General features: G+C 40.3%; 1 protein-coding gene across 1 annotated transcript in view; it reads left to right on the top strand.

The window, feature by feature from the left end:
- Positions 1-7917: 7917 nt before the first annotated feature.
- Uspl1 (ubiquitin specific peptidase like 1) overlaps positions 7918-25617 on the top strand; it is a 40570-nt gene continuing 22870 nt past the window's right edge. Inside the window, exons 1-5 of the mRNA XM_070003027.1 lie at positions 7918-7992; positions 10448-10613; positions 11119-11247; positions 14011-14641; positions 20084-20197. Of these exons, the coding sequence (XP_069859128.1) occupies positions 10515-10613; positions 11119-11247; positions 14011-14641; positions 20084-20197 (973 nt within the window). The 5' untranslated portion in view covers positions 7918-7992; positions 10448-10514. The remainder of the gene's footprint in view (positions 7993-10447; positions 10614-11118; positions 11248-14010; positions 14642-20083; positions 20198-25617) is intronic.

The following is a 25617-nucleotide window of genomic DNA, read 5'->3' as shown; positions in this document are numbered from 1 at the left end:
ATCTTTCAATAAGATTTGAGGATCTCAGTTTGAAGCCGGCCTAGGCAAGGAAGTCTATGAGACTATTATCTCCAATAAACTACTCAGAAAAACCCAAAAGTGGTGCTAGAGCACTAGCCTTGAGCACAGAGAGGATCAGGGTTAGTGCCCAGGCCCTGAGTTCAAGCCCCAGCCAAAAAAAAAAAAAAAATTATTAGCAACCAAACTGTAATGTTAGAATCCAATCATTAGACTAATCTTACTTAGCTACTAGTTGGGACCTACTAACCTAGACAAAACAATCAAACTGGTTTCATGGTTAGCCTTAACTTTAAAAATGTAAGTTTAAAGGCTGGATAAATTTTATTAAGAATTGAAAAATTTGGGGCTGGGAAGGTGGCTCAGTGGTAGAGCGCTTGCCTTGCATGCATGAGGCCCTGGGTTCAATTCCTCAGCACCACATAAGAAAAAAGAAAAAAGCCAGAAGTGGTGTTGTGGCTCAAGTGATAGAGCACTAGCTTTGAGCTGAAGAGCTGAGGGACAGCACCCAGGCCCAGAGTTCAGGCCCCACGACCGGACCCCCCCTCCAAAAAAAAAGAATTGAAAAAATTTTTAATGAACTTAAATTGTCAACGTGGTGTATAGAGGGGTTGCAGTTATATAAGTAAGGTAATGAGTACATTTCTTTTTGAACAGTTATACCTTATTTTAGAATCAAAATTTTAAAGAATGTTTTGAAATGTTTTCTAAGTGTCCTTTGCTTTTAATTACTTTCAATAACTTTTTGTATTCTTCTCCATTTATCAGGACTTCAGTTCCACTTCTCTATCTTCAAGACCAAAGTAAAATTTCAACTCCACAAAGATCTTCTAATTGAAGTTATTAAAAAAAATTATTCCTGTACAACAGTACTTCTACAAGTACTGATTCGCACGTTCTACATGAACTGTATGTCCTTTACTTTTGTATTCTCCCTGCATTTAGACCAAAGACTTGCACACTCAAGAAAAGCCTGGTTGACAAGAATTTTCTCAATAAAATGATAAGCTTCCTTTTAAAAAGGAGTCATCATAGAAACAATAGCAAAGTGTTAGAGAAGGCTGGAAAAAGTTTTGAGGCTTAAATGTTTTGTTCACCCTTTCTGTGGAGCCCTGTAGCCTTTCCTCATATTCTATACCTTCATTACCACCTAAATTCCTTCCAGTCTGATAAATTTATCCTTTAAGTGACAACTATGTCTCAATTAGGAGTGTTTTTCTGCACGAGCTTAATTTTTTGATTTGGAGACTTTCTGATTGCTAATCAGCTCATTATGTGATTGCTTTGAGTTCTTATAGAATGTTATTTTGTCATTGGAAAAATGCACTGCTACTTTGCTGAACTCTAGGTTGGTCTAGGGAGAAACGATGTACATAAAGTACATAACCAATTAGCATTCTCAGATCTACTGCTGGAGCTACACGCTTAATTATGAGGGTGGCAGATAAATTGTATTGGAGACTGGATTAGAAATTGGAGAATACAGTCCAAAGCTGCCACTTTGCTCTAAAAAATTGGGTAAAATGTTTTATTCCTTTCGAGTTTTGGTATTCCTAAGTGAGAGTATCCAGTTGTATTATAGACAAATTTAACTGTATATACTTGGTGAAATATTAAAGAAAAGCAAATTTAGTACTTAGAGAGCACATGTCCTAGGTAGGCATAAGCTTTGAAGCACACTTCTGTGTGCTCAGTTCTCACATGCCTCACTGTAAATCTTGCTTGGTTCATGATCTTAAATGCCTAACGATTCATGTCTGCACAGGTCCTTCAGCATACACTCTATGGCTTCTTCTGGGGCTCAAATAAAGCAAAAGACATTCAGGTGATGTGATTTATCTTGCATCTTTATGCTTACTGTAGAGTCAAACAAGATGTTGACTACATTATCGAATTCTTATTTTTAAAAAGTCAAAAAAACAACAGGCTGGGAATGTGTCTTGGTGGTAGAGTGCTTGCCTAGTAGTATGCATAAAGTAATGGGTTCCATTACTCAGTACTACAGAAAAAGCCAGAAGTGGCTCTGTGGCTCAAGTGGTAGAGTGCTACTCTTGAGAAGAATCTCAGGACAGTGCCCAAGCCCTGAGTTCAAGCTCCAGAACTGGCAAAAAAAAAAAAAAAAAAAAAGGAAGACAGCTATACCACTGTTTAGAACATAGATATGTTTATGTATGTGGAATATTATGAATATAGTTATTCACTGCACAATGATTTTACTGAAAAAAAACCTTCAAATGTCTATAAAGGAGAGATATGATAAAAAGTTAAAATGGAATATAAGGCAGACATACAAAAAGAATGAGCAAACATCTTAAACCATCTCTCAGACAGTGGACATACAAGATACACAAATATTATAAAAAGGGAAAAATAAAACATATACCAGTAGTACTTATTTACTTATATAGGCATGATATTTCCCTTTCCCCAAAATTAAAAAGGAAATTGTTAGCTTTTATTGCTTCCTAAGCAGGGAGCTAGTTGATTTAGGGACAGGTGTGGCAGGAAATTGTTTTGCTGAGTATCTTCAGAACTGTAGCTCCTTTGAAATCACCTGATTCAAAATAAAACAAAACACATTTACATCAGCAATATAGCAGTTTGATGGAGCTGGATTATGTCCTTTGTAAACACTTTATTAAAAATGTAGTTTAAAAACAAGACGAGATAGTTGCAAGAGTAAATTTCTACATGTAGAATGTTGTTACTCTAAGGGGACCTTCTTTAAGACATCCATCTGTTCCAAATTTTTTTTGATAGGTTCCAATAACTTAAAATTAAGGAGGCTCTATGTGGTCATACAGCAGAAGAGATGGAATGAGAAATCAGGTATTCCAATATCTACTGAGGACTCATTATTATTCAGTGTTCTCACTCAATGCAAGCAAAGCACAACAAAATAAGGTTGGGCTATACTATACTATGATACCATAGTGTATCTAAGTTGTAGAGTTCAAAGTAGAAACCAACACATTGGGGCTAGTAATTTCTTTGGGTCATTATGTGACTACACTTACAAACTATGCATATTGTTCCTTGTAATTGTTACTTACACAACCTGTTTTCCTATCCTAACTCAAAGAAATTCACTGAGGACAAATACTAAAATGTCCCAAATTACTATTATTTTTTTTACCAGTCCTGGGGCTTGAACTCAGGGCTTGGGCACTGTACCTGAGCTTCTTTTTGTTCAAGGCTGGCTATAGCACACCTAGCATAGAGTACTATCACAAACATTAATACAGGATCACAATTCCTTCACTAGAACCCAAGGGTTAGGTTTATTTTAGAGCTAAGAATTTCTAGGAATTAAAAACTGTTATGCTGGCTGCCAGTGGCTCACTTATGTAATCCTAGCTAATCAGGAGTCAGATCTGAGGATTGGGTTTCGAAGCCAGCAAGGGCAGGAAAATCTGTGAGTTTCTTATCTACAACACACACACATTCTCTCTCTCTCTCTAAGTACAAAAACTCAGGGACAGTGCCCAGGGCCCGAGTTCAAGCCCTAGGACTGGCACATACAAAAAAGTTACAAGTACACAAACCATTACCTAATACTACACATACAGTGGCCAAGAGCAGCAACTGGTAATAGAATCAAGTCTTAATAGTTACACTCTCAGTAAAACCTATGGGATGAAGGCTAAAGAGCTTGTCCTTAGTTTAGGTCCTTCTTTACTACCAAGTGAGTTTTGTCTCTACATTAAAAAAACTTAATTTTCCAAGGTTTCTGAAGGCTAGATTTAGATAAGGAGTCACCTAAAAACTTAAAGAGTGCCAGAATGTTAAGTTGGTTACTTCAACTCCTTTTTCTGTTTATGCTCAAACTGGGGTTTGAACTTAAGGTCTCACACTCATATGTCTTTTTCACTAAAGGTTGGAGCTCTACCATTCTTGAGCATACCTCCAATTCTTCGTATCAGAACAAGCAATTACAGAAGCAATATTTACTAAAGGCTAAAGGCTTGGTTTGGGGTTAAGAAATTCAACCTAATAGAGTGGAAAAAGCCCTAATTGTATGGCATTGTACTCCTATTGTAGTTGTTAGTTATTAATAAAAGCTTCCTTTCACTAAATTTTTCAGATCAAACAGGTAAATACAATTTCTCTCCCACAATGTTGACAAAGGGATGAAGCCAATGAGCTCCACTCACTCACTAGAAGGTAATTGCACTCTCTTTGGAACCAGTGTACATAGAAGAATTCCAGCTGGGCTTAGGTGGCTCATACCTGTAATCCTAGCTGCTCAGAAGACTAAGATTCAGAGGCTCATGGTTCTAAGCCAGTTTGGGGCAGAAGAGTACAAGATAATTCTCTATTGAAAAAAAGTGGAGCTGGAGGAATAGCTTAAACGGCAGAACCCTGGCCCAGCAAGTGCCACACAGTGAGTTTAAACAAAACCCTGCAGGGACAAAAAGAAAAAAAAAGGTAGAAATGTATTCAGTTTTATAAACTTGGGGCCTAAACAAATGGGATATTTTATTTTTTTTATTGTGAAAATACTGTACAGAGGGGTTACAATTACATGGGAAAGATAATGAGTACATTTCTTATCAAGCATTGTAGCCTCCTCCTTTGTTTCCCCTTCCAATCCTCCCCCTACCACCCCCCCAAAGTTGTAAAGTTTGTTTTCGATTTGTACATCTCATTGTTGCAATGGGTCCACATGTATCCCTATTTAAACGATTTGTTTTTCCCCTTCCCCTCCACAAATTATACCAACATCAAGTACAGTGAAAGCAGGGGTTATACCATGGGGGAGGGACATACAAAGCAACAAAGAAATCATCTTATAAATGTGTTAGAAACAATCTCATGAAAGAAAAAAAATTTTTGAATACATATCTTAGGGTTCATTTCCCTAACATCACCTTATCTGACCTTTTCTGCTTGATTCAGACATATACTACATATTGCAAGTAAGGGAAACCATGGGACCTATGTTTCTTTGGGCCTGGCTTACTTCACTTAATATAATTTTTTCCAAGCCTTTCCGTTTCCTAACAAATGGGGCAATATCATTCTTTCTGATGGACGCATAGAATTCCATTGTGTATATATACACAATGTATATATATACATTTTCTTGATCCATTCATCTACTGAGGGGCATCTGGGTTGGTTCCACATCTTAGCTAGTAAATAATGCTGCAATAAACATAGTTGTGCTGCTGGGGCTGGGAAAGTGGCTCAGTGGTAGAGCACTTGCCTTGCATGCCTGAGGCCCTGGGTTCGATTCCTCAGCACCACATAAGCAGAAAAAAAACGGCCGGAATGGCACTGTGGCTCAAGTGGTAGAGTGCTAGCCTTGAGCTGAAGAGCTGAGGGAGAGCGTCCAGGCCCAGAGTTCAGGCCCCACGACCGGACCCCCCCCCAAAAAAAAACCAAAACAAAACAACAAAAAAAACATAGTTGTGCTGGTAGCTTTAGTGTGGTCTTGTTTGTAAACATTTGGGTAAATGCCCAAAAGTGGGATTGCTGGGTCATAGGGGAGCTCTATGTGGAGTCTTTTGAGGAACCTCCATACTACTTTCCAAAGTGGTTGAACAAGTTTACACTCCCACCAACAATGCAGTAAGGTTTCCTTCTGTCCACATCCCCTCCAGCATCTGTTATTAGAGTTCTTGATTTTAGCCATTCTAACTGGAGTGAGGTGGCATCTCAATGTTGTTTTGATTTGCATTTCTTTTATGGCTAGGGAGGGTGAGCATTTCTTCATGTGTCTATTGGCCATCCTTCTTTCCTCTTCAGAAATGGGATGTTTTCTAATTAACTTCTAAGCTGCATCAGAATTGTCCCCTTTTTTATCTTTTAAGATTTTTCCTATTTTTCTTAACAAAGGTTAAATCTCTGCAATCAAACACTGTACATATTAAAATCCTTCTGGTTTTCTCTTATAACCTAAGTCTCACCTGCAGTATATGTTGCTTTTTTTTTCTAGCCAAAAAAACTCCAAATAATTCAAGAAAGTCCATGACTCTTTAAATAACCACCAAAAAAACCCAGAAATGGCCAGGCCCTGATGGCTCATTCTTGTAATACTAGTACTCAGGAGGCTGAGATCTGAGGATCATGGTTTAAAGCCAGCCAGGGCAGGAAAGTCCATGAGACTCCTATCTCCAATAAAAATCCTATCTCCAGAAAATCGGAAGTGGCTCTGTAGCTCAAGTGGTAGAGAGCTCGCCTTGAGGTGAAGAACTGAGGGACAGCGCTCAGGCCCAGAATTCAAGCCCCAGGACGACCAACAAAAACAAAAACAACTCCCCTCCCCCCCCCCCCCCCCAAATGGCTCAAAGTGATAGAACACTAGTCTGGAGTGAGAAGGCTCAGGTACACCACTCATGTCCTGAGTTCAAGTCCCAGGGCTGACAAAAAAAAAAAAAAAACGAAAAAAACCCATAAAATAAAATTTGCACTAAATGACTACAAATCAGCTTTGCAGGACATTTAACTTTTTGATGTAATGCAGGTTGGTCGTTGCTTTGCAGTATTAAAAGTATAGCTATTGAACCAGTCCGTTTCTTTCACTTTCTGAGTTAACATTCAGTGAAGTTATTGCTAAAGAATCCTATTCCATGCTAAAAATGAAATAGCACGTTAAGAAAACAATCCTGTTTTGGGGCTACTAATTCAGGGGGAAACACTACTTTCTAACATCGTAATCGTTAAAATAAAAACTCTACCTAGATTTTTCAGAAGGGTACACCTACAAGAAAAAAAGAGAGAAGTCAGTCTAATGTGTGTGTGTGTGTGAACCCTCACAAACTACTGTAAACTCCACGAACCAAAATCCTTTTTATTATTATCTCTTCCTACGCGGTGCTTGTTACTCCAAACCACCCAAACCCCAAACGATCAGGTCCTGATGCCAGAATTTACTCTTTGAGACCACTTATTTTTTTTTTTTTAAGGCCTGTAGTCCCCAGGATCACGATGCCTCCCGCAAAGCAACGACGGGAAACCACAAATCGTAGATCCGTGGTCGCGGTCCACATCGGACCTTCAGGAGCAGGCTGCTCTCGGGACTTGGACCAGGCCGGCGGACGTGGCCGCCACGTCCCCGCCAACCGGGGGGCAGCGGTCCGAAACTCCTCCAGCGCAGCGACGAGCCCGCCTCCTCCTCAGAACTCTCGAGAACAAGGCCGGGCCGCGGTCCCTCCCCCTCCCCCCTTACCGTGAGAAGATCTAGGAGGGAGGAAAGGAGGAGAGGCACCGCATCCCCGTCTGCGAGGTGGGAGTGCGGGGAGGAGGGAAGGGAGCGCGCGCTGGCGGCGCACCGAAGCCCGGGCAGCCGGCGGGGGGCCTCGGCGGCAGTCCTTCCGCCTTCGGCTAACTCCCTCCCCGCCCCCCACTCACGGACCCTCACCCTCCACCTCCCACCCCCAGCAGGCGCCGGCGAGGACAGCCCAGAGACGCCGGCCGCCGCCGGGTCGAGCCGCGTAATCCCTCCGCAGCGGGCCGCGCACTAGTTTTAATCACGCCCCACCCCCTGGCCGCTGGCGTCATCTCCGCCAGCCCCTCCCTCCCCCCCTCCCCCCGCTGCTGCTGAGTGCTTTCCAGCAGCTTCCACAACCCCAATCCAGCCACTCACACTACTCGGGCCGCAGCAAGTGACCCGGCCCCGCCCCTACCGGTCGCCGCAGCGGGTCTCTGCGGCTGCGGCCGCCGCTGGGAAGCGGCCGGCCCCGCCTCTGCGGAGCTCGCCGGAAGTGCGCCCGCCCTCGTCTTCCCCGCCACGCCCACATCTTTTGAAACTCTTTGGCGTACTGCCGGAAGGGGAACGCTTTTGCCGCGAACTCAAACCGGAAGCCGCTTTTCTAGCGGAGGCGCCGTTGGCGTGGGGGGGGGGGGCGGCGGTGGTGGAGTAGCTTGAGGGGGAACGTGGGGGTTAGACGTTACCGGGACGTAGGGTCGGAGCTCAAGGTGGAACCCGAGATCCAACCCGCCCGACATGAAGGGGAGTGTCCGGAGCAGGTAAAAGCAGGAAGCTGGGCTTTTCCGAAGTGAGGGACCGCTAGGGTGACAGCGTGCGGGTTACCCATGCGGCGTGGGGCCGGGCTGCAGGCGCGGCCCGTGTGCGCGGCCGGCGGGGCAACGCTGAGGAGAAACCAGAGGGGCCGGGAGCGGGGCGCGGCGAGCGGGTCTCCGCGGGCCCCCGGGGATGGGCCTTGAACCCCGCCTTGGCCCTGGCTCTGGGGGGTGCTCGCCCCTGACAGTGGTGCGCCGGTGCTTGCCTAGTCCCGACAGGTCACGAATTGATCCCGCCCCGTCTGCCCGGGGCGAGCTCGGCCCTTCTTCCTCCGGCTCCCGGTCCTGCACGTGCGATTGAATGAAGTTCAATTAACCACATGCCTGGTGTGAGCCCCGGGACGAACTTTATGCACGCTTGGCGTCTTTATCGTACTGGGCTAGCATTCTGGAAGCTTTGAAAAGGGGGGATGTAAGGAGGAATGCTCGGGGTGGAGTAAGACTGGGAAAAGTAGGCTCGTCTCTTGGACTTTTCCCATTGGAGTTAAGTAGGCGATTTTAAGCTGAACAGTGATAGGCTCAGGCTTATTTAACGGGAAAGAGGGATGAGAAACGTCGCCAGAGAACCGCCCCCAAATTTGGTCTCTTTCATTGCATGAAATGGGCAATAAGAGTTTAGAGAATGGCTCCAACTTTCTACTCTTGTGTTTGGATGGCTGGAGATTGCCGAACTGGAGGTGGGATCCAGGGGAGATGAACAAGTTATTTTGAAGGGAAGATGGTGTAGGGCAGTCGTTAAGGGAAAATTAAGGTTGATACATAAGACCTGGTAAATTGTATTTGAAAGAGGACATGGACAGTACACGTGCAGTTTTTGTTTTTTAAGTGAATTTTCTTTCATGGAGTGCTGAATACTCGGTACTATGGCTTCTGCCATTGGGATATTGGGTAGTGGGATTAGAGTAGATCTGTAAACATCTCATTTCTGTGATTGAGAAAAGAGAACCGCTAAAACTATCTCCTAGATCTATCAGGATTATGGAAGTTCTCATCGAATCAATATATTGAGGGTACAAAACCTACCACATTTCTTTTTGAGGATATATGCACGGGCATGTATTCTACATAGTATAACATAAAGTTTATATATGTAGACATTTTATATGAAAAATGTAAAAGTAGCACTAAAGTAGTACCTGGTATTTTGAGATTTCTTTTAGTAAGCAGCCAAAGAGAATAAGTTGGTATTGTCTGTAAGGAGCCTACAGAGCAGCCAACTTGTAATAACCCTTACATAGTCACTCTCAATGCGATATATTTGCCTGCCTGCAGACCTTTGGCAGTGTTTGGAAATGTTTTGGTTTGTCCAACCCAGTGTGTAGAAGTCTGGGATGCCACTCAACATCCTCCATTGACATCACAGCACTAGTCACAAAGAATAACTGGTCCAAAACATGAGGTACTGAAGATGAGAAGCCCTATTCTGTGATTACTTTTCAGAAATAGAAAAGGCTCACCTTCAATGATGTTTTTTGAATCTTGACCTGAAAGGTGTGTGATGTTTATACAGCTAGAACAGAAAAGCCTAAATCATTTTTAGAGTGAATCCATGGGACAGAAGAAGGTGGTGGTTCTAGGATCATGGTTTCTTGGGTTTCAGAAAGATTTAAGCTGAAATTATATGTCCTTGCTCAGCATAACTTACTGCTGCTAAAAGGACTTCTGTATCTCATTTTGCTATATTTTAAATCCACATTTAAATGCCTTCTTTATTTTTTGGTTGGTCATGTGGCTTAAGTTCTGGGCCTGGGTATTAAATATCTTTTAATAGCTTTTTCTTTATATTGAGTCCCATCTTGTAATTTTGACTATACTGAATGTAGAGTCCATGGGATTACACCCCCAAGCAATATCATGTGTACTCTGTACTATGGGGAGTGTTTGATGTGGTACATATCACTTACAAATAATGTAAATTAGTATCTTGTTGGAAACTTTAAAAGTATCATTCTTAATTTATGAGGAGAGATTGGTAGTGAGAATAGTAGGAATGTATGAAATCTGGGGTTCTTTTGTTGTATTATTTCTATTAAGTAATAGCACAGTGGATGGAGGACAGGTTTGACACAGTTACTGTTCTAATTCTGGCTTATTCCTAAATTGTGCATACAGTCTTAAAAACATAGGTTTTCAAATTTTAGTGAAATAGTGGCTTTAATATTAATAAGCAACTACCTCTACTAAAGTTTAGTTTCATTTGCTTTCGGGTCTGCTCTGAAAATTCATCTGAAAATTCTCTGGCCTCTATAAATGTAGGTAGTTTTCAATTTAAAGATTCCAGTTTTAGAATATGTTTATTCTAGGGTAGGTGGCTCTTGAAATATACCTAGTATATCTGTCTCATAAAATAGCAAAGCTGTTTTTTAGTTATTTAACCGTTTATTGACTTTCTTTTTTCCAGGGTTCATTGAAATATCCTTAGTGATATTGAAATGTTTCAAGTGACATAAATTAGCCAATGACTCGGAATGATGGATTCTCTGAAGATTGGAAATGGTTTGCCAGTGCTGGGACCGGGGACTGATATAGGGAGATCATCACTCCCCGTGGTGGGGTACTTGGGAAAAGTTAGTGAACTTATTTTTTGCCTCAGTGCAAAGCTGTTTTTTTTTCTTCTATTTTTGAAAATTAAATTCAGTTTTAATTTTACTAATTAACTTCTAAAATGATGTCTTCCACGGAAATCTTACAGCAATGGCGAAAGATTGTTTTAATGTGTTTACCTCTCATGTTATTGATGTATGAAAGTAGATATAAAACATAGATCTTAAGGTTTACTATTTATTAAAAAGTGAGACATTTCCCTGGCAGTTTATGTACATTTTTTCTTGCAAATAAAATTGGTACTGAACCCTTGAAATTTATATTTAAAAGTATAATGTACTTTTTCAACTAATAGCTGTGTTTAAAACTTTATATACATTTATTTTTCTGTGTTTGATCTGGCCAGGACACTTGTAGTTGAAAATTGTGTGGGTTTTTTTTTTTTTCTGGTTATCATTTCCATTTAACTTTTTGTAATTTGTTATAATTTAGGAGTGTCTATTTTAATTTGCCTTATTTCCCTTTTAGAATTACGATCCAGCTAAAGTTACTTCAATTGAGTATTGCCCTGCTTGTAGAGAGAAGGGAAAATTGAATGCTTTAAAGACTTACCGAATTAGTTTTCAAGAGTCTATCTTTTTGTGTGAAGATCTACAGGTAAAGTATTAATCTGAAATAGTTATATGGGTTTTAGTCTTTTACTTTTTCTTCATTGTCAAAATTTTTACTCATTTTGTATGACAGAAGGTAACTTTTTAATGTGTGGGCAGTCTGCATTCCTAAATCTGTCTAATATACAATGTTTTTATTTTCCATTTGGATTATTGAATTGTTACATATGATTACTGGCTAATCTTGTGGGGTCTTTGTTAGCTATTCTAGCATATCATAGTTACTTTTACTTCTGTTTGTTAACTTTAGAAAAGTTATTAATTTATAGTTTACTTGGAAGAATATTTAGAAATTGGTTAGTTAAAAAATGGTGTGCATGCTCATAAATAGTATGTACTTAAAAGTTTTAAGTCAAGAATGGTGGCACATATCTGTAATCTGAGCAGTTAAGATGCTAAGGTAGAAGGCCTGGGCTATGTAAGAGACCTTGTTTCCAAAAATACAAAAACAACAACAAAAAACTCCAAAACCTAAAAGGACTCACCTCCCCCCCAAATCCTAACACAATAAAAGAATGTAAATACCTTTTAGAGTTACGGTAATTTGCATCCACTGCTATAATTCTTATATAGAAGTTGTGACTCAGTTGCATGGGCCTATAATCCCAGTTATTTGGGAGGATCACCAGTTCAAGGCCAGCCTGGGCAACAGAGTGAGACCCTAGCTCCCCACAAAGAAAGAACAGTGTTGGGCAGCACAATAAAGCAATAGAGACTGGAGTTTTAAATGGAGTGGTGAGGAGTGTGCTTCATTGAAAGTGAAATCTGAATCTTTGGCTATTGTGAAAAATGCTACATTGAACATGAGTGTGCAGATATCCATTTGATATCCTGTTTTCAGTTTTTTAAAGATATACACCTTTTCATGGCTTTTAGGGAAGGCAATATACAAGATTGAATTTGCGGCCTTGTGCTTGCTGCTTACTTGAGTCACACCTGCAGTTTCTCTTCTTTATGATTTAATTATTGCAACAGATTATAACACATATACATATATATATATATTTAGTTATTAATTTTTTTTTGTTTTAAGACAGGATTTCAGGATAGCTTAGAACTAGGCTGTCCTTAAACTTGAGATCCTCCTGCTTCAGCATCCAAAGTGTTAGGCTTATAACCATGTACCACTATGCCTGACTTGTTACTGATTTTCTTAGCTTCTCGGCATAGAGTAGCATTTAGGAAATCTCAAGGAAATCTCAAAGTTGATGTTCACTGTATAGTTAGAAGGTAATCATAGTCAGAATCCAGAATTTGTCCATGTATACTAAAGAATTTCTTCAGTTTTTAATTAACTAGTTGTACAAAACAATTTCAGTTTCACAAGTCAGGTTATGAGTATAATCCATCTTGATCAGTATAACCCCTTCCATCATTCTCTCCTATGCTCTGGAATTAAGTATTTTTCAGAATAGTATTTATGTGCCCAGAAAGATAATTTAGTGCATTTTACTTATTGCTGTGAAATCATCTCCGGTCTGCTGGCTTACAAAATGCAATAGCTTCAGCTTACTATTTTCATAATTTTTGGGTTAACCAAGTATAGTGTCTACTGGGCTGGCTGAATGCCATGTGTCTGGCATTTGGCACTGGCTGCTGTCAAAGAGCTACCTCAGTTACCTGGGCATCTCTGTTCTTCCTGAGGTTAATTGAGCTCTGAGCAGGGCTCAGTGAGTCAGTGCTTACTTATCAGACTCATGTGTATCAGGTATGCACATGTGACCAGTTGGTGTAAGGTACTTCTTAGAAGGCATATTAAGACATGTTTTTTGACATGGCCTTAATATGTAGGCTAGCCTTGTACTAACTCATTCTCCTACTTCAGCCTCACTAATGATAAGATTATAGATTTGTGCTATCAGACCTCACTCTAGAAAGTATATTTTTATTTTTATTTACTTGTTTTTTATTTTATTATTATTGTGTTTGTTTGTTTTTGCCTGTCATGGGGCTTGAACTTAGGGCCTGGGAACTGTCTCTGAGCTTCTGCTCAAAGCTAGTGCTCTATCACTTGAGCCACAGTGCCACTTCAGGCTTTTTTCTGTTTTTGTGGTACTGAGGAATCAAACCCAGGGCTTCATGCATGCTAGGCAAGCACGCTAAGCCACATTCTCAGCCCTAGAAAAGATATTTTTAAATGGGAGTATTTAGTGTGTTGGCTTTTAAATTTGTAGAGTATTTTAGTAGTCTTCAAAATTGGGAAGAATTCACTAATGATTTGTTTACATTCTTTATGTTTGGCTGAAATTGTGTTAATGTATAGTAGAAGTGATAATTCATTAAAATTCAGCCAATTTGACTTTTAAACCTGATAAGGATATAAAATAGATTCATACTCAGTTTCAAAATGTAGAACATAGAAATTGCCCAATGTAATTTCTTATGTTAAATACTTTCTCAATTTTCAGTGCTGTAAAGTGCATCTGTCTGAAGATAATGACATCATCATCTCCTTACATTGGTGGAATTTTCTAATTTACTTGACATGTGATTCTTTATTAAAGGAAAAATAAAGATTTTCCTCATTAGATTACCCTACTATAACTCAGATTAAATCCTTAGTTGTCCAAATTAGCTAGGAAAAATTACTCTTTTGGGGGCCTAAATTTTGATTAAATAGTTGTCTCTAGTTGTTTTAAATTTAGGTTGATAAGTCCAGTTAATTCTAGAAATGTATGTTTTTCATAGCATAGAAACTTGAGCTTATTTGAATATTTGCATTTTTTATGATTTTATTTTTCCTTTCTAGTGCATCTATCCTTTGGGCTCTAGATCACTTAATAATTTAATTTGTCCTGATTCAGAAGATTGTCATACTCCAAATAAACCTCAGAAAAGAAAGATACTGGAAAATAGCTGTAAAGATTTGCCTCTTCTATCGAGTTCCAAAAAGACTAGACATTCTGTTGTCACTGGCAGTGACGTGACTTTGAATAGTGACTGTGATGGAGAAATATGTACTGCAGCCTTATCAGACATACAGCACAGTAGGAGTCAACAGAACCCAGTTAGAACAGTGGGCTCCTTGGAGCCACAAGAGACTTTGGAAGCTGACAGAATCATTCTGGTTGCTGAAGATCCTGTTACGATTACCATCTCTGGAACTCGGGGAATTTCCCCTCAAAATGAAAGGTCTGACCCGGAAACACCATTGGAGAATAGAGCTGTATCATTTCGGCATACTATGTATGTGCAGTGGAGAAATGCTCATGCTTTGTGTTGGTTAGACTGCATCCTGTCAGCCTTGGTGCATTTGGAATGGCTGAAGACCACTGTGACTGAACTTTGTTCCAAGGAGAAATCAATATTTTGGCGGCTCTTCGAGAGATATAGTCAAGCAAATAAGCTTCTGTATGCCAATCAGTTAGAAAGAGATAAAGGTTGGTACTAGTATATTTCTCTTATTTTTTTAAGATGTGAATGTTGAGTTTTGTCTCAGAGAATGTGGAAAAGATGCCATCACTAGTTCCTGTTCTGGGTGGAGATCTGGAGGTAGGCAGCCTAGGCATAGTGCTGTGAAGGTTGAGATAATACTCATTACAAGCGTCACAACTGCCACAGAAAAGCAGTCTTTCTAAAGCTAGTCAGAAAGAAGAAAAGTAGTCATGTGTCTTAGCCTATCAGAGTTGCAGTGGTCCTCTCAGAGTTAAAGTCTTTAAGCTATAATACAGTCTTTCTCTGGTATATTCATGGGGCACTGGTTACAGGGCTTCCTATAGCCACCAAAATCCAAGGATGCTATACACGGCTCCCTTCCCTCTCTCCCTTTCTTCCTTCCCTTTCCCTTTAAATCTAGCCATATTTAAACTGTGTGTAACTTTACTTTCCATTATTTGTGGTGGTAGGAATCAGGCCCCAGCATCTTGTGCAAGGTAGGCAAAAACTCTACCACTAAGCTGTATGTTTATCCCTTTTTAAATTGTTCTTAGATTGCCTACTATACCCACTTCAATGAGAATGTTTTGTAAATAGTGGCTATTGTTTAGGCAATAACATCAATGAAAAGTCTGTGTTCAAACAAATGCAGTTTTTTGCCCCCAAATGTTTTCAGTCTGGTTGAGTGTAGAGATGTGGAACCTGCAGGTGCCAAGGACTAGTTGTATGTTTGTTCACCTGTTGACCTGTTGGTGGATGGTGGGTTACTTTTTGCCATTATAATACTGCTGTTGTGACCATTCTTGAGCAGTTCCCAGGCCATGGTACAAACGGATTTTCTCTTGTATATCCCATAGGAATGGAGTTGGCCAGATAATAGGCTTTGAGTCCAGATCTACAGATAATGGCAACTGTTTCCCTATGTGGTTGTGACAGTCAGTATTCTCATTATCAGTGTATAAGATATTGTCCTGATCAGCACATTCTCCCTTGGTTATTGGTTATTTTCTTTTTACATTTTACATTTTTATATTTTGTCTTTTTTTTTTCTTTTGTACTAGGGATTGAACCCAGAACATTGTATTTGCTAAGAAAGCGCTTTGCTACAGAGCTATATCCCAACCCTACCTTGCTAAGAAAGCGCTTTGCTACAGAGCTATATCCCAACCCTACCTTGGTTATTTTCATACTGAGATTTTTCTATTTGAGTGGTATAAAATGGTCTTCAATTTTGATTTGTCTTATCCCAGATATTTTAAGAGATTGATTCATTGGCTTTTTCTTGTGTATGTTGATCATATGGGTTCCCTCTCATGAAATCCTGTTTGTTATGTTGACTGTCACGTTTTACTTATTTTTCTTTATAGCCTTCTAGTATTTTCATGTCAGATATATAGATATATATCTGTATATCTATATATCTATATAGATATATAGATATTACTTGTTCTCAAGTTTGCAGTTTGTGATTTTGCTTTTTAAGAGGTATTTTGGTCTACGGGAAAGTGTTTGGCTTTGTTTTTAGTGCTAATAATAATTGGTGGCTTTTAAACCTTTTTTCAGTGGGCTTTAGTAGCTCATACCTTTATCCGTACCTGTAATCCTAACTACTCAGGAGGCTGAGATCTGATGATCATGGTTCAAAGCCAGCCCAGGCAAGAAAGCCTGTGAGAATCTTAACGCCAATTAACTACCAAAAAAGGTGAAAGTGGAGCTGTGGGTCAAGTGATAGAGTGCTAGTTTGAGCACAAAAGCTCTGGGATAGTGCCCAGGCCCTGAGATCAAATCCCAGGACTGGCATGCACGTGAGTGCACACCTTTCCCTCCCCCCAAAAAACCAACAAAATTAGTCTTTTCTCCCCTAAAGTCAGGAAGAGTTCATAAAGTTTAATTTTGATCCTGACTTGTTTTTCATTTTCATCTATTATTTGTAGACCTCAAAAGTGAGAGCATGAATAAGAGGGGAACACTGTACAAAGTTGTAAAACAAATTGACAAGCATTGCTTATATTTGTTGTATAAATATGGACTGATTACTGCTGTTTAAATTATTTAATCTTCAAATAGTTATACCACAGGGGTTCAGTTTATCATGGCCATTTATGTGTCTTCCTTCTTGATCAGAATTACTTCTCAGTCTCTCCTCCTACATATCTCATCCCCATCCATCTCCTTCAGTTTCCTGGGTCCATTTTCAACTATGTATGAATATTATGACTGCATTCTCTTACCCTTCTTTCCATTAGTTCACGCCCTTCTTTTTGTAGCTTGCAGCTCACCTTCACAATAAAGACATGTTATAGCTTTCTGATACTAATCTTTGTTAAACTGTCTGTTGAATGACTATTGGGCTTCCATCATAGAATCTTACTCCTGCATATACCATACTTTAGTCAGTTGGATCATGTGTATAAATACATATGGCCCTGTATTTGTTTTCGTTGTATGTTTACCTTATAGATCTAACTTCCACATACTGGAAAAAATAGAAACCATTTTCTTTTTGACCCTGAATTACTTCACTTAACACAATTTTTTCCAGGTCCCATCATTTCCCTGCAAATGACACAATGTTCTTTTGGATGAAGTAAATAACATTGTATGTGTGTGTACATATGTGTGTGTGTATGTGTTCAATTTTTTTATATATGTCTATATATTCTTAATTTGTCAGAAGTAGTTCATCTGGGCTGTTTTTATAACTTGGCTCTTGTGAATAGTATCTTAATGAACATGGATGTGAGATACCTTGTTTCTTAATTTACATTCTTTTAGATAAATAAATGCCTTAGCAGTGGTGCTTGATCATAGGGTAGTCTTGTTTTTTGTTTTATGAGGAACCTCCATACTGACCTACAGAGTGGTTACACTAGTTTATAGTCCCACTGACAGTGTATTAGAGTTCTTTTATCATCACATCATCACCATCATTTATTGTTTGTATTCTTAATCATTTTGACAGATTTAATCATTAATTAAAAGTATGACCTTGATTGTACAGTCCTGTGCATTGTTTTCCCATTGTTGATCAGTCAGGCTGTTCAACTGAAATATTGGAATTTAATTTTTTTAAAATCTTCTATTAAGTCTTTGCCAAATAATAGTTTTTTAAAAAAAAATCTGGTTTTTAATTTGTGTATGTGTGTGTGTACACACGTGCATGCATGCTTATCTGTGTGCCTGCATGCCATGTATGCCCCAGTCCTAGGGCTTGAACTTAGCCTGGGCATTGTCTCTAAGCTTCTTTTGCTCAAGGTTAGTGCTTTATCACTTGAGCCAGGGCTCTATGTTGAGCTTTTTGGGGGCAGTTTATTGGAGATGTAAGTCTCACAGACTTTCTTGCTTGTGATGGCTTTGGAACATGAACCTCAGATCTCAGCCTCCTGAATAGCTAGGATTACAGGCATGAGCTGTGGGCGCCTGCTTTGGTTTTAGTTATTATTGAGCTTTATTACAAATTTTCTTGTTCCCATGACCAAGAAAAACTTAGGTAATATATACTTCATATACATATTTTTTTGCCAGTCCTGGGGCTTGAACTCAGGGCCTGGGCACTGCCCCTGAGCTTCTTTTTGCTCAAAGCTAGCACTCTACCACTTGAACCACAGCACCACTTCCAGCATTTTCTGTTTATGTGGTACTGAGGAATCGAACCCAGGGCTTCATGCATGCTAGGCAAGCACTCTACCTCTAAGCCATATTCCCAGCCATACACTTCATATTATAAACAATATTAAGTATTTTCATTTGAGAACATAACCAGAATGATCAAGGTTTGTATGAAATAAATAAAAGATTAATTTTAGCTTTGAAGTAATTAAAGTCCAGTACCTGTGGAGGCTTTTATCAAAATAATTTGTTTCTTTTTGGTGGTAGCAGGGTTGGAAGTAAGGATTTTGGGCTAGCGAGGCAGGCATTATTACCGATTGAGCCTGATCTCCAGCCTTTTAAAATAATTTTCTTAGGGTCTGGGAAGGTGGCTCAGTGGTAGAGTACTTGCCTTGCATGCATGAGGCCCTGGGTTCGATTCCTCAGCACCACATAGGCAGTAAAAAGCCAGAAGTGGTGTGTGGCTTAAGTGGTAGAGCTAGCCTTGAGCTGAAGAGCTTAGGGAGAACAGAGTACCCAGGCCCAGAATTCAGGTGACAAAAAGTAACAATCATAATTTTCTCACAGTAATTCCATTTTGAGGTTTTTTTTTTTTTTTTTTTTTTTTTTTTTGCCAGTCGTGGGGCCCGAACTCTGTGCCTGGGCACTGTCCCTCAGCTCTTCAGCTCAAGGCTAGTGCTCTACCACTTGAGCCACAGCACCACTTCCAGCTTTTTTCTGCTTATGTGGTGCTGAGGAATTGAACCCAGGGCCTCATTCATACAAGGCAAGCAACTACCACTGAGCCACCTTCCCAGCCCCATTTTGAGTATTTTTACACTAAAGAAATGATCAAAATATGGGCAGATAAGCACTTCAGTATGTTTATCACCATAATAATTACAATTTTAAGCAAAGAAACATGCCCAGCAAAGCTGGGAATGTGGCTTAGTGGTAGAGAGCTTGCCAGCATGCACGAAGCCCTGGGTTCAGTTCCTCATACCACATAGAAAAAGCTGGAAGTGGTGCTGTGGCTCAAGTGGTAGAGTGTTAGCCTGGAACAAAAGAAGCTCAGGGACAGTGCCTTGAGTTCAAGCCCCAAGATTGGGGGGAAAATAAATCACAATGTGTGCTTTTAATATAAGTAGTAATTCAGTATAAAAAGATAGCTTTAGCTATTTTAAAGACAGGCAGAATATTTGAAAAGTTTAGCTATTGGTTGGGTATCCTTAGTTAAAATCTGAAATGCTCCATATTTTGAAAATTGAAGTTGCTGCAGATTTCTTTCCTCCTTTATGTCTGTCTCTTGGTGCACATAGATGCACATTCCTAGGAATGAGATTGCTTTCATATATGTCATAAAGCTTGTATATATTAAAAAAAGTTCTGAAAATGTTTATATGCCAAGATGATGTCCAAAAATATTGTGTTCCTCATGTGATGGGTCACACAACAAACACAGTATTTTGTATAAAATTATCTTTAGTTGTGTTGTGTAGGCCTAGTAGGAAATATTTATATGTTCAGACTTGAGTCCTATCCCTAAATATGTCTATGCAAATATTCCAGGATCTGGTAAAGTCCTGACATTTGAGACACTTCTGTGGTTCCAGCCTGTATTTTATAGGCCCATGGCTATCTGAATGAGAAGAAAGGCCTGTTTAAGTTCTTATCCGATGACTGCTAATGCTGTTGTGCAGGTAGCAGCTGGTGAAGGGATGTGCATTATACCACAGGAGAAGAAGAATTAAGGAAATTGTGTAAAACTTACTGCTTCTGATAAACTTTTTTTTAATGTCTCAGTTTTTGTGGAAAAATACATATTGATGAGAAGTTGATCATATCCTATTTTATTTTAGATGAAGATGGGGAGAAACTTACTTCTGAAGTATTCACAGAGATAGAGACCTGTCTGAATGAAGTCAGAGATGAAATTTTTTCTAAACTTCAGCCCCAGCTTAGATGCACATTAGGTAAGTGCCAGACTTAACTCATCTATGGCAGAGGTGTGTACACTAACAAGGATGATGATGTACTTGAAGGAGTAATTCAGTATCTGAGTAGTCTGTTTCTCTAGAAAGTAATTTTAGTGTACAGGCTAGCCAGCTCAGTAAAATCACTCAGGGTTGAGAGTTAGGTAGTCAGTAGTTTCTAGAAGTTTCACCTAATTCTTGTTTTTGAGCATGGTTGAGAATCTTGGTTTTAAATTAGCCATAAGAATTCTGCATTTTTTTTTAACAAGTCCTGGGACTTGAACTGTGGACGAGGGTGCTATCCTTGAGCCCCTTTTGCTCAAGGCTAGAGCTCTACCACTTGAGCCACAGTGTCACTTCCAACTTTTTCTGTGATTAACTGGCGATAAGACTCTCCTGGCCTTTCCTGCCTGAGGTGGCTTCAAACCTCTATCCTCAGCTCTCAGCCTCCTGAGTAGTTAGGATTACTGGTGTGAGCCACTGATACCCTACCTTAATTCTGCTTTTCTTAAAAGCGAGTAGAAGAGCTGGTTGCTCACCCCTATAGTTCTAGCTACCCAGAAGGCTGAGATATAAAGATCACAGTTCAAAGCCAACCTAGGCAAGAAAGTCCATGAGATTCTTATCTCCCTTCAAGTGTGCACACACGCGCACACACACAGAAGTGGAGCAGTGGAGCTGCGGCTCAAGTTGTTAAATTGCTTTGCCTTGAGCAAAAAAGCTCAGGGACAGTTTCCAGCCCCTGAGTTTAAGCCCCAGGAAAAAGAGAGAGAAAGACACACACGCACGCACGCACGCGCGCTATAAAAATGGACACTTGGGCTGCGTACTGATGGCTCAAGCTATAATCCTAGCTATTCAGGAGACTAAGATCTGAGGATTGTGGTTCAAAGGCAGCATAGGTAGGAAAGTCTGTAAGACTCTTTTATCTCCAATTAACTACCAAAATGCAAGAAGTGGAGCTGTGGCTCAAGTGGTAAAGCACTAGCCTAGGCCCTGAATTCAAGTCCCAGGACTGCTGTACATACACAGACAGGAGAGGTGTGGGGGGGGAGGGGAGGGGCAGGAGGGATGGATAGTTTTGGTATAATTTTGGCCAGGAGGTTATTAGAGAAATATGCCATAACCTTTTAGCATACCTTTCTCATTTTTTTTTCTTTGAGGTGTGGAATTCTAATTCTGTAAGTTGAACTCAGGGTCTTGCTCTTGCTAGACAAGTGCTCTATCACCTGAGCCATACTTCCCCTTTTTGCTTTTAGTTGTTTTATTTTTTTGGTTGGTTGTGAAGCTTGAACTCTGGGCCTGGACACTGCCCCTCAGCTCTTCAGCTCAAGGCTCTACCACTTGAATTACAGAGCCACTTCCAGTTTTCTGGTGGTTATTTGGAGGTAAGAGTCTCATGAGGGGCTGGGAAGGTGGCTCAGTGGTAGAGCACTTGCCTTGCATGCCTGAGGACCTGGGTTTGATTCCTCAGCACCCACATAAGCAAAAAGAAAAAAGCCGGAAGTGGCGCTGTGGCTCAAGTGGTAAGAGTGCTAGCCTTGAGCTGAACAGCTGAGGAATAGCGCCCAGGCCCAGAGTTCAGGCCCCACGACCAGACCCAAAAAGAAAAGAGTCTCATGAATTTTCCTGCCCCCTCTGGCTTTGAACTGCAATCCTCAGATCTCAGCCTCCTCTGTAGCTAGGATTACAGGCATGAGCCACTGGCACCCGGTGTAGTTACTTTTCAGGTAGCAATTTATGGCTTTGTCTGGGTTGGCCTGGACTGCAGGCCAACTTGTTACTTTCCTTTTATTTTTTTAATTAGCTTTTCTATTAATACATGATACACGTTATTAGTGGTTGCCCATCCTAAATTATGTAGAGTATCAATGTCTTCTAATTTTCTCTTAATGAATGGTAATTTTTTCTCCCTCCCTCCCTCCCTCGCTCCCTTCCTTCCTTCCTTCCTTTGCCATCAACTCCCCCTCCCCCCTCTCCTTCCTTCCTTCCTTCCTTCCTTCCTTCCTTCCTTCCTTCCTTCCTTCCTCCCTCCCTCCCTCCCTCCCTCCCTCCCTCATTCGCTCCCCCCTCCCTCCCTCCCCCCCCTTACTTTTTTTCATTTTATCAGGCTCAGATAGTCTATCTGGAAACAATGTCTTTGTCCACACCTGACAGGTTTTGGTCTGCCTACTTGTTGCAGGCTCTGTCTTGTAGATTTTGTATTTCAGGGACTCCTCTGTTTGCTCTGTTCTGCTAATAATAAGCTGATTCTCCACATTCCTTGTCTGACATCGCCTTCAATGTCTCAAGACTGTTGTCATTGTCAGTCAGGTGGGATATCCATTGGAAGGGATGTTCCTTTTTTCTTCACCAAAGCCTGGTTTCTTATGTAAAGAAACACTTTTAAATGTGAATAGTTGTGTAACTATCACCAAAACTGAGATGTGGTACAAGTCTGTCACCCCACAGACTCCTTAGTTGTCAATGTTGTTTCTTACCCCCAAACACTGAGGTATTTCCAGAACATTCCTGGAGTACAGACTGAGTCAGGCTTCCATGCTCCATTCTGCTGGTATCTTCTATCCCTTATTGTCACCTAAGCTAGGAGCTCACATGTGACTTCTGCACCCCCAGTCTGAATCATTTGAGTCATGGGTCATGTCTTGCTCTCCTTCCACTTGGGCCTGGTTTTCTGTGTAACAGAAGGAATTCTCAGTTATTATTGTGAAATCATGAATGTTGAATGTTACTAGTACAGTCCTCAATTGCTTGTACTCTTGCCATTTCAACAGGGACAGGTGCCACAGTAGAGATTAGGATCTTACCAATGAAATGTAATGTGCTCCAAAGACATTTCTTTTTCTTTTTATCGTACCGAGGATTGAACTCTTCTATCCAGCACAAGACTCTGTGCTTAGTAGGCAAGTATTCTAATCCTTGAACTGTGTTTCCAGCCCTTTTTCCAGATAGAGTCTCTTTGACTAGGCTGGCCTCTCACATAGCTTAGATTACCACCACACCTGGCTTGTATTTTAAGATTAAGATAGGCTCTCCCTTTTTTTTTTTTTTTTTTTTTGGAGAAAGGCATCTAGGCTGTCTTAGAACTTTGATTCTCCTATCTCTGCCACTCAAATAGTGGGAATTACAGGCATGAGCCACTTTGCTTGAAGTTTACAATCCATGTCTTGTCATTCTGGATATTAATACTTATTTCAATGTTTTAAACACATGGAACTGTAACTTGTAATGAACCTGAATGTTGTTTGAGCTTTTTATATTAGCTTCTTTATCTTTTTAATCGTTTTTAAAAAACACATTGTGAACTTGTAAATTTTCTACTTTGCTCTCCCTTTCTGAAGTTTAAGAAATGTAACATAAAAACAACCTCTGTTCTCTTTGTACTCTTCCCTAGTTCTTCCTTATCTCCCAGGAATTTAACTGCTGTCTTCAGTTAATTTTATTTTTCCCTCCAGTGTTGGCATTTTTTTGTGTATGCGTGTGTGCGTGTACTTGTGTGTGCGCCAGTCCTGGGGCTTGAACTCATGGCCTGAACACTATCTCAAGGCTAGTGGCTAGTGCTCTACATTTGAGCCACAATTCTACTTCCTGCCGTGTGTGTGTGTGTGTGTGTGTGTGTGTGTGTGTGTGTGTGTGTGTGTGTGTGTGTGTGTGTGTGTGTGTGTGTGTGTGTGTGTGTGTGTGTGTGTGTGTGTGATTAATTGGAGATAAGAGTCTCACTTTCATGCTTGGGCTGGTGTCAAACTTACAATCCTCAGATCTCAGTCTCTTGAGTGCATTTCTCCCAGCTGCATTTCTTTTCTTAAAACAATAAGGAAGTTGGGCACTGGTGGCTCACGCCTGTAATCCTAGCTACTTAAGAGGCTGAAATCTGAGGATCATGGTTTGAAGCCAGCCCAAGCAGGAAAGGCTGTGAGACTATCTCTAATTAACCACCAGAACAAGCTGAAAGTGCTGCTGTGGCTCAAGTGGTAGAACACTAGCCTTGAGCAAAAAGAAGCTCAGGGACAGTGCCCAGGCCGAGTTCAAGCCCTAGGCTGATTAAAAAAAAAAAAAAAATTACTGGTATAGGGGTAGACACACAGTGAAACCAACTGGAGTATGGATAAGAACTTCCATTTTTGGAGATTGAGGTGCATCTGAAGATGAGTAGGTAAAAAATGGTCAGGAGAAGATGGTGTTGGACTGTTGGTTCCTGGTAGAGGGGACCATAATCAGAAAAGAACTTCAGTATAAAGACATGTGCAAAAAGCAGGGCTTAAAACACCAGCAAAGATGGAGATGGAATCTTTACCATTCCAAGGGGAATTTTTTGTATCATAAGAAAAGATTCACAAATGTTGCCTGTGGAATAAAACAAATAAGATGCAGAGTATTTTTGAAAAAAACTGTTCTACATCAGTTAAAAAAAAAGACAGAACCTGATAAAGTTTCAGTTAGCAGTGGTCTGACCAAAGAGTGGCTGAGTCTATGAGCAAGTGAATTTGCATTAGGAAAATAGGCACACTAGGTGAAGGGTGGAATGGGTTAGAATCTAGAAGCATAGAGACTATCTCTCTAACTATAGACCCTACAGGAATTAAAATTAGGCATCGCTACTGTGTGGTCTCTAGTATAAGATGCTTTAAACCTCTCATAAAATTTCCACATTAAGGTCAACTTAGAGCTATGTAAGCTACTTTAATGATCTGTATTCGGAGTGACTTGTTTTACTGTGTGTTCTGAGCTCTTACATAGTTTGCATCAATGAAAACTTAAGAGCTGAAGTTTTAATGTCATTATAAGATGTAAAGTGGTTGCCTTTTAAGTTAGAAGAGTAAGCAGTTAAAGGATGGTGACTAATCATAGAGTTGGGCTGCCCTATCTACTGCTTATGCACACAGTATTGCATATTTCATTTCTAGAAGGTTGATTTATATTTCTAATTAGAAAAGTACTTTGTTTTGGTTTTACATTTTTGCGCAAAAATAGCAGTGGGACTTTTACACCAGGTTGATAGGAAACTAGCCTTTGTAACTGCTGATATTTATAGACCAAGCTTAGGCAATACCATCCACTGTTGGTCTCCTAGTCCTACCAAGGTGACAGTGCAGCCACCCATGTTGTGGGAACCCTAGGTCCAGGCAATGAGAGAACTAGACCCTAACGATCACTGTGAGGTTGTCTGTGGAGAGTGGGAGTATGGAGGTGAGGACTAGAATCTCCTGAACCATCTTAGCTTCCTTGAGGATAGGAAGGGGGAAAAAGCACTTGGAGAAAGAATGCAGGAAGGTTAGGAGTCCTCCTGTTCATATGACTTGTCAGAGTAAAGCTAGAAGCCAGCATTCACTGTTCAAGTTTTCTTTGAATGACAACAAAATTTAGTCTTACAAGTTTTGCTAATCTTTTAGACTAAAAGATTGACACACACACGTAGATGT

The sequence above is a fragment of the Dipodomys merriami genome, unplaced genomic scaffold, assembly GCF_024711535.1.
Source record: "Dipodomys merriami isolate MVZ:Mamm:240054 unplaced genomic scaffold, mDipMer1.0.p SCAF_6, whole genome shotgun sequence".
In the NCBI taxonomy this organism is placed as follows: Eukaryota; Metazoa; Chordata; class Mammalia; order Rodentia; family Heteromyidae; genus Dipodomys; species Dipodomys merriami.
This window is presented reverse-complemented; position numbering and strand designations above follow the sequence as displayed.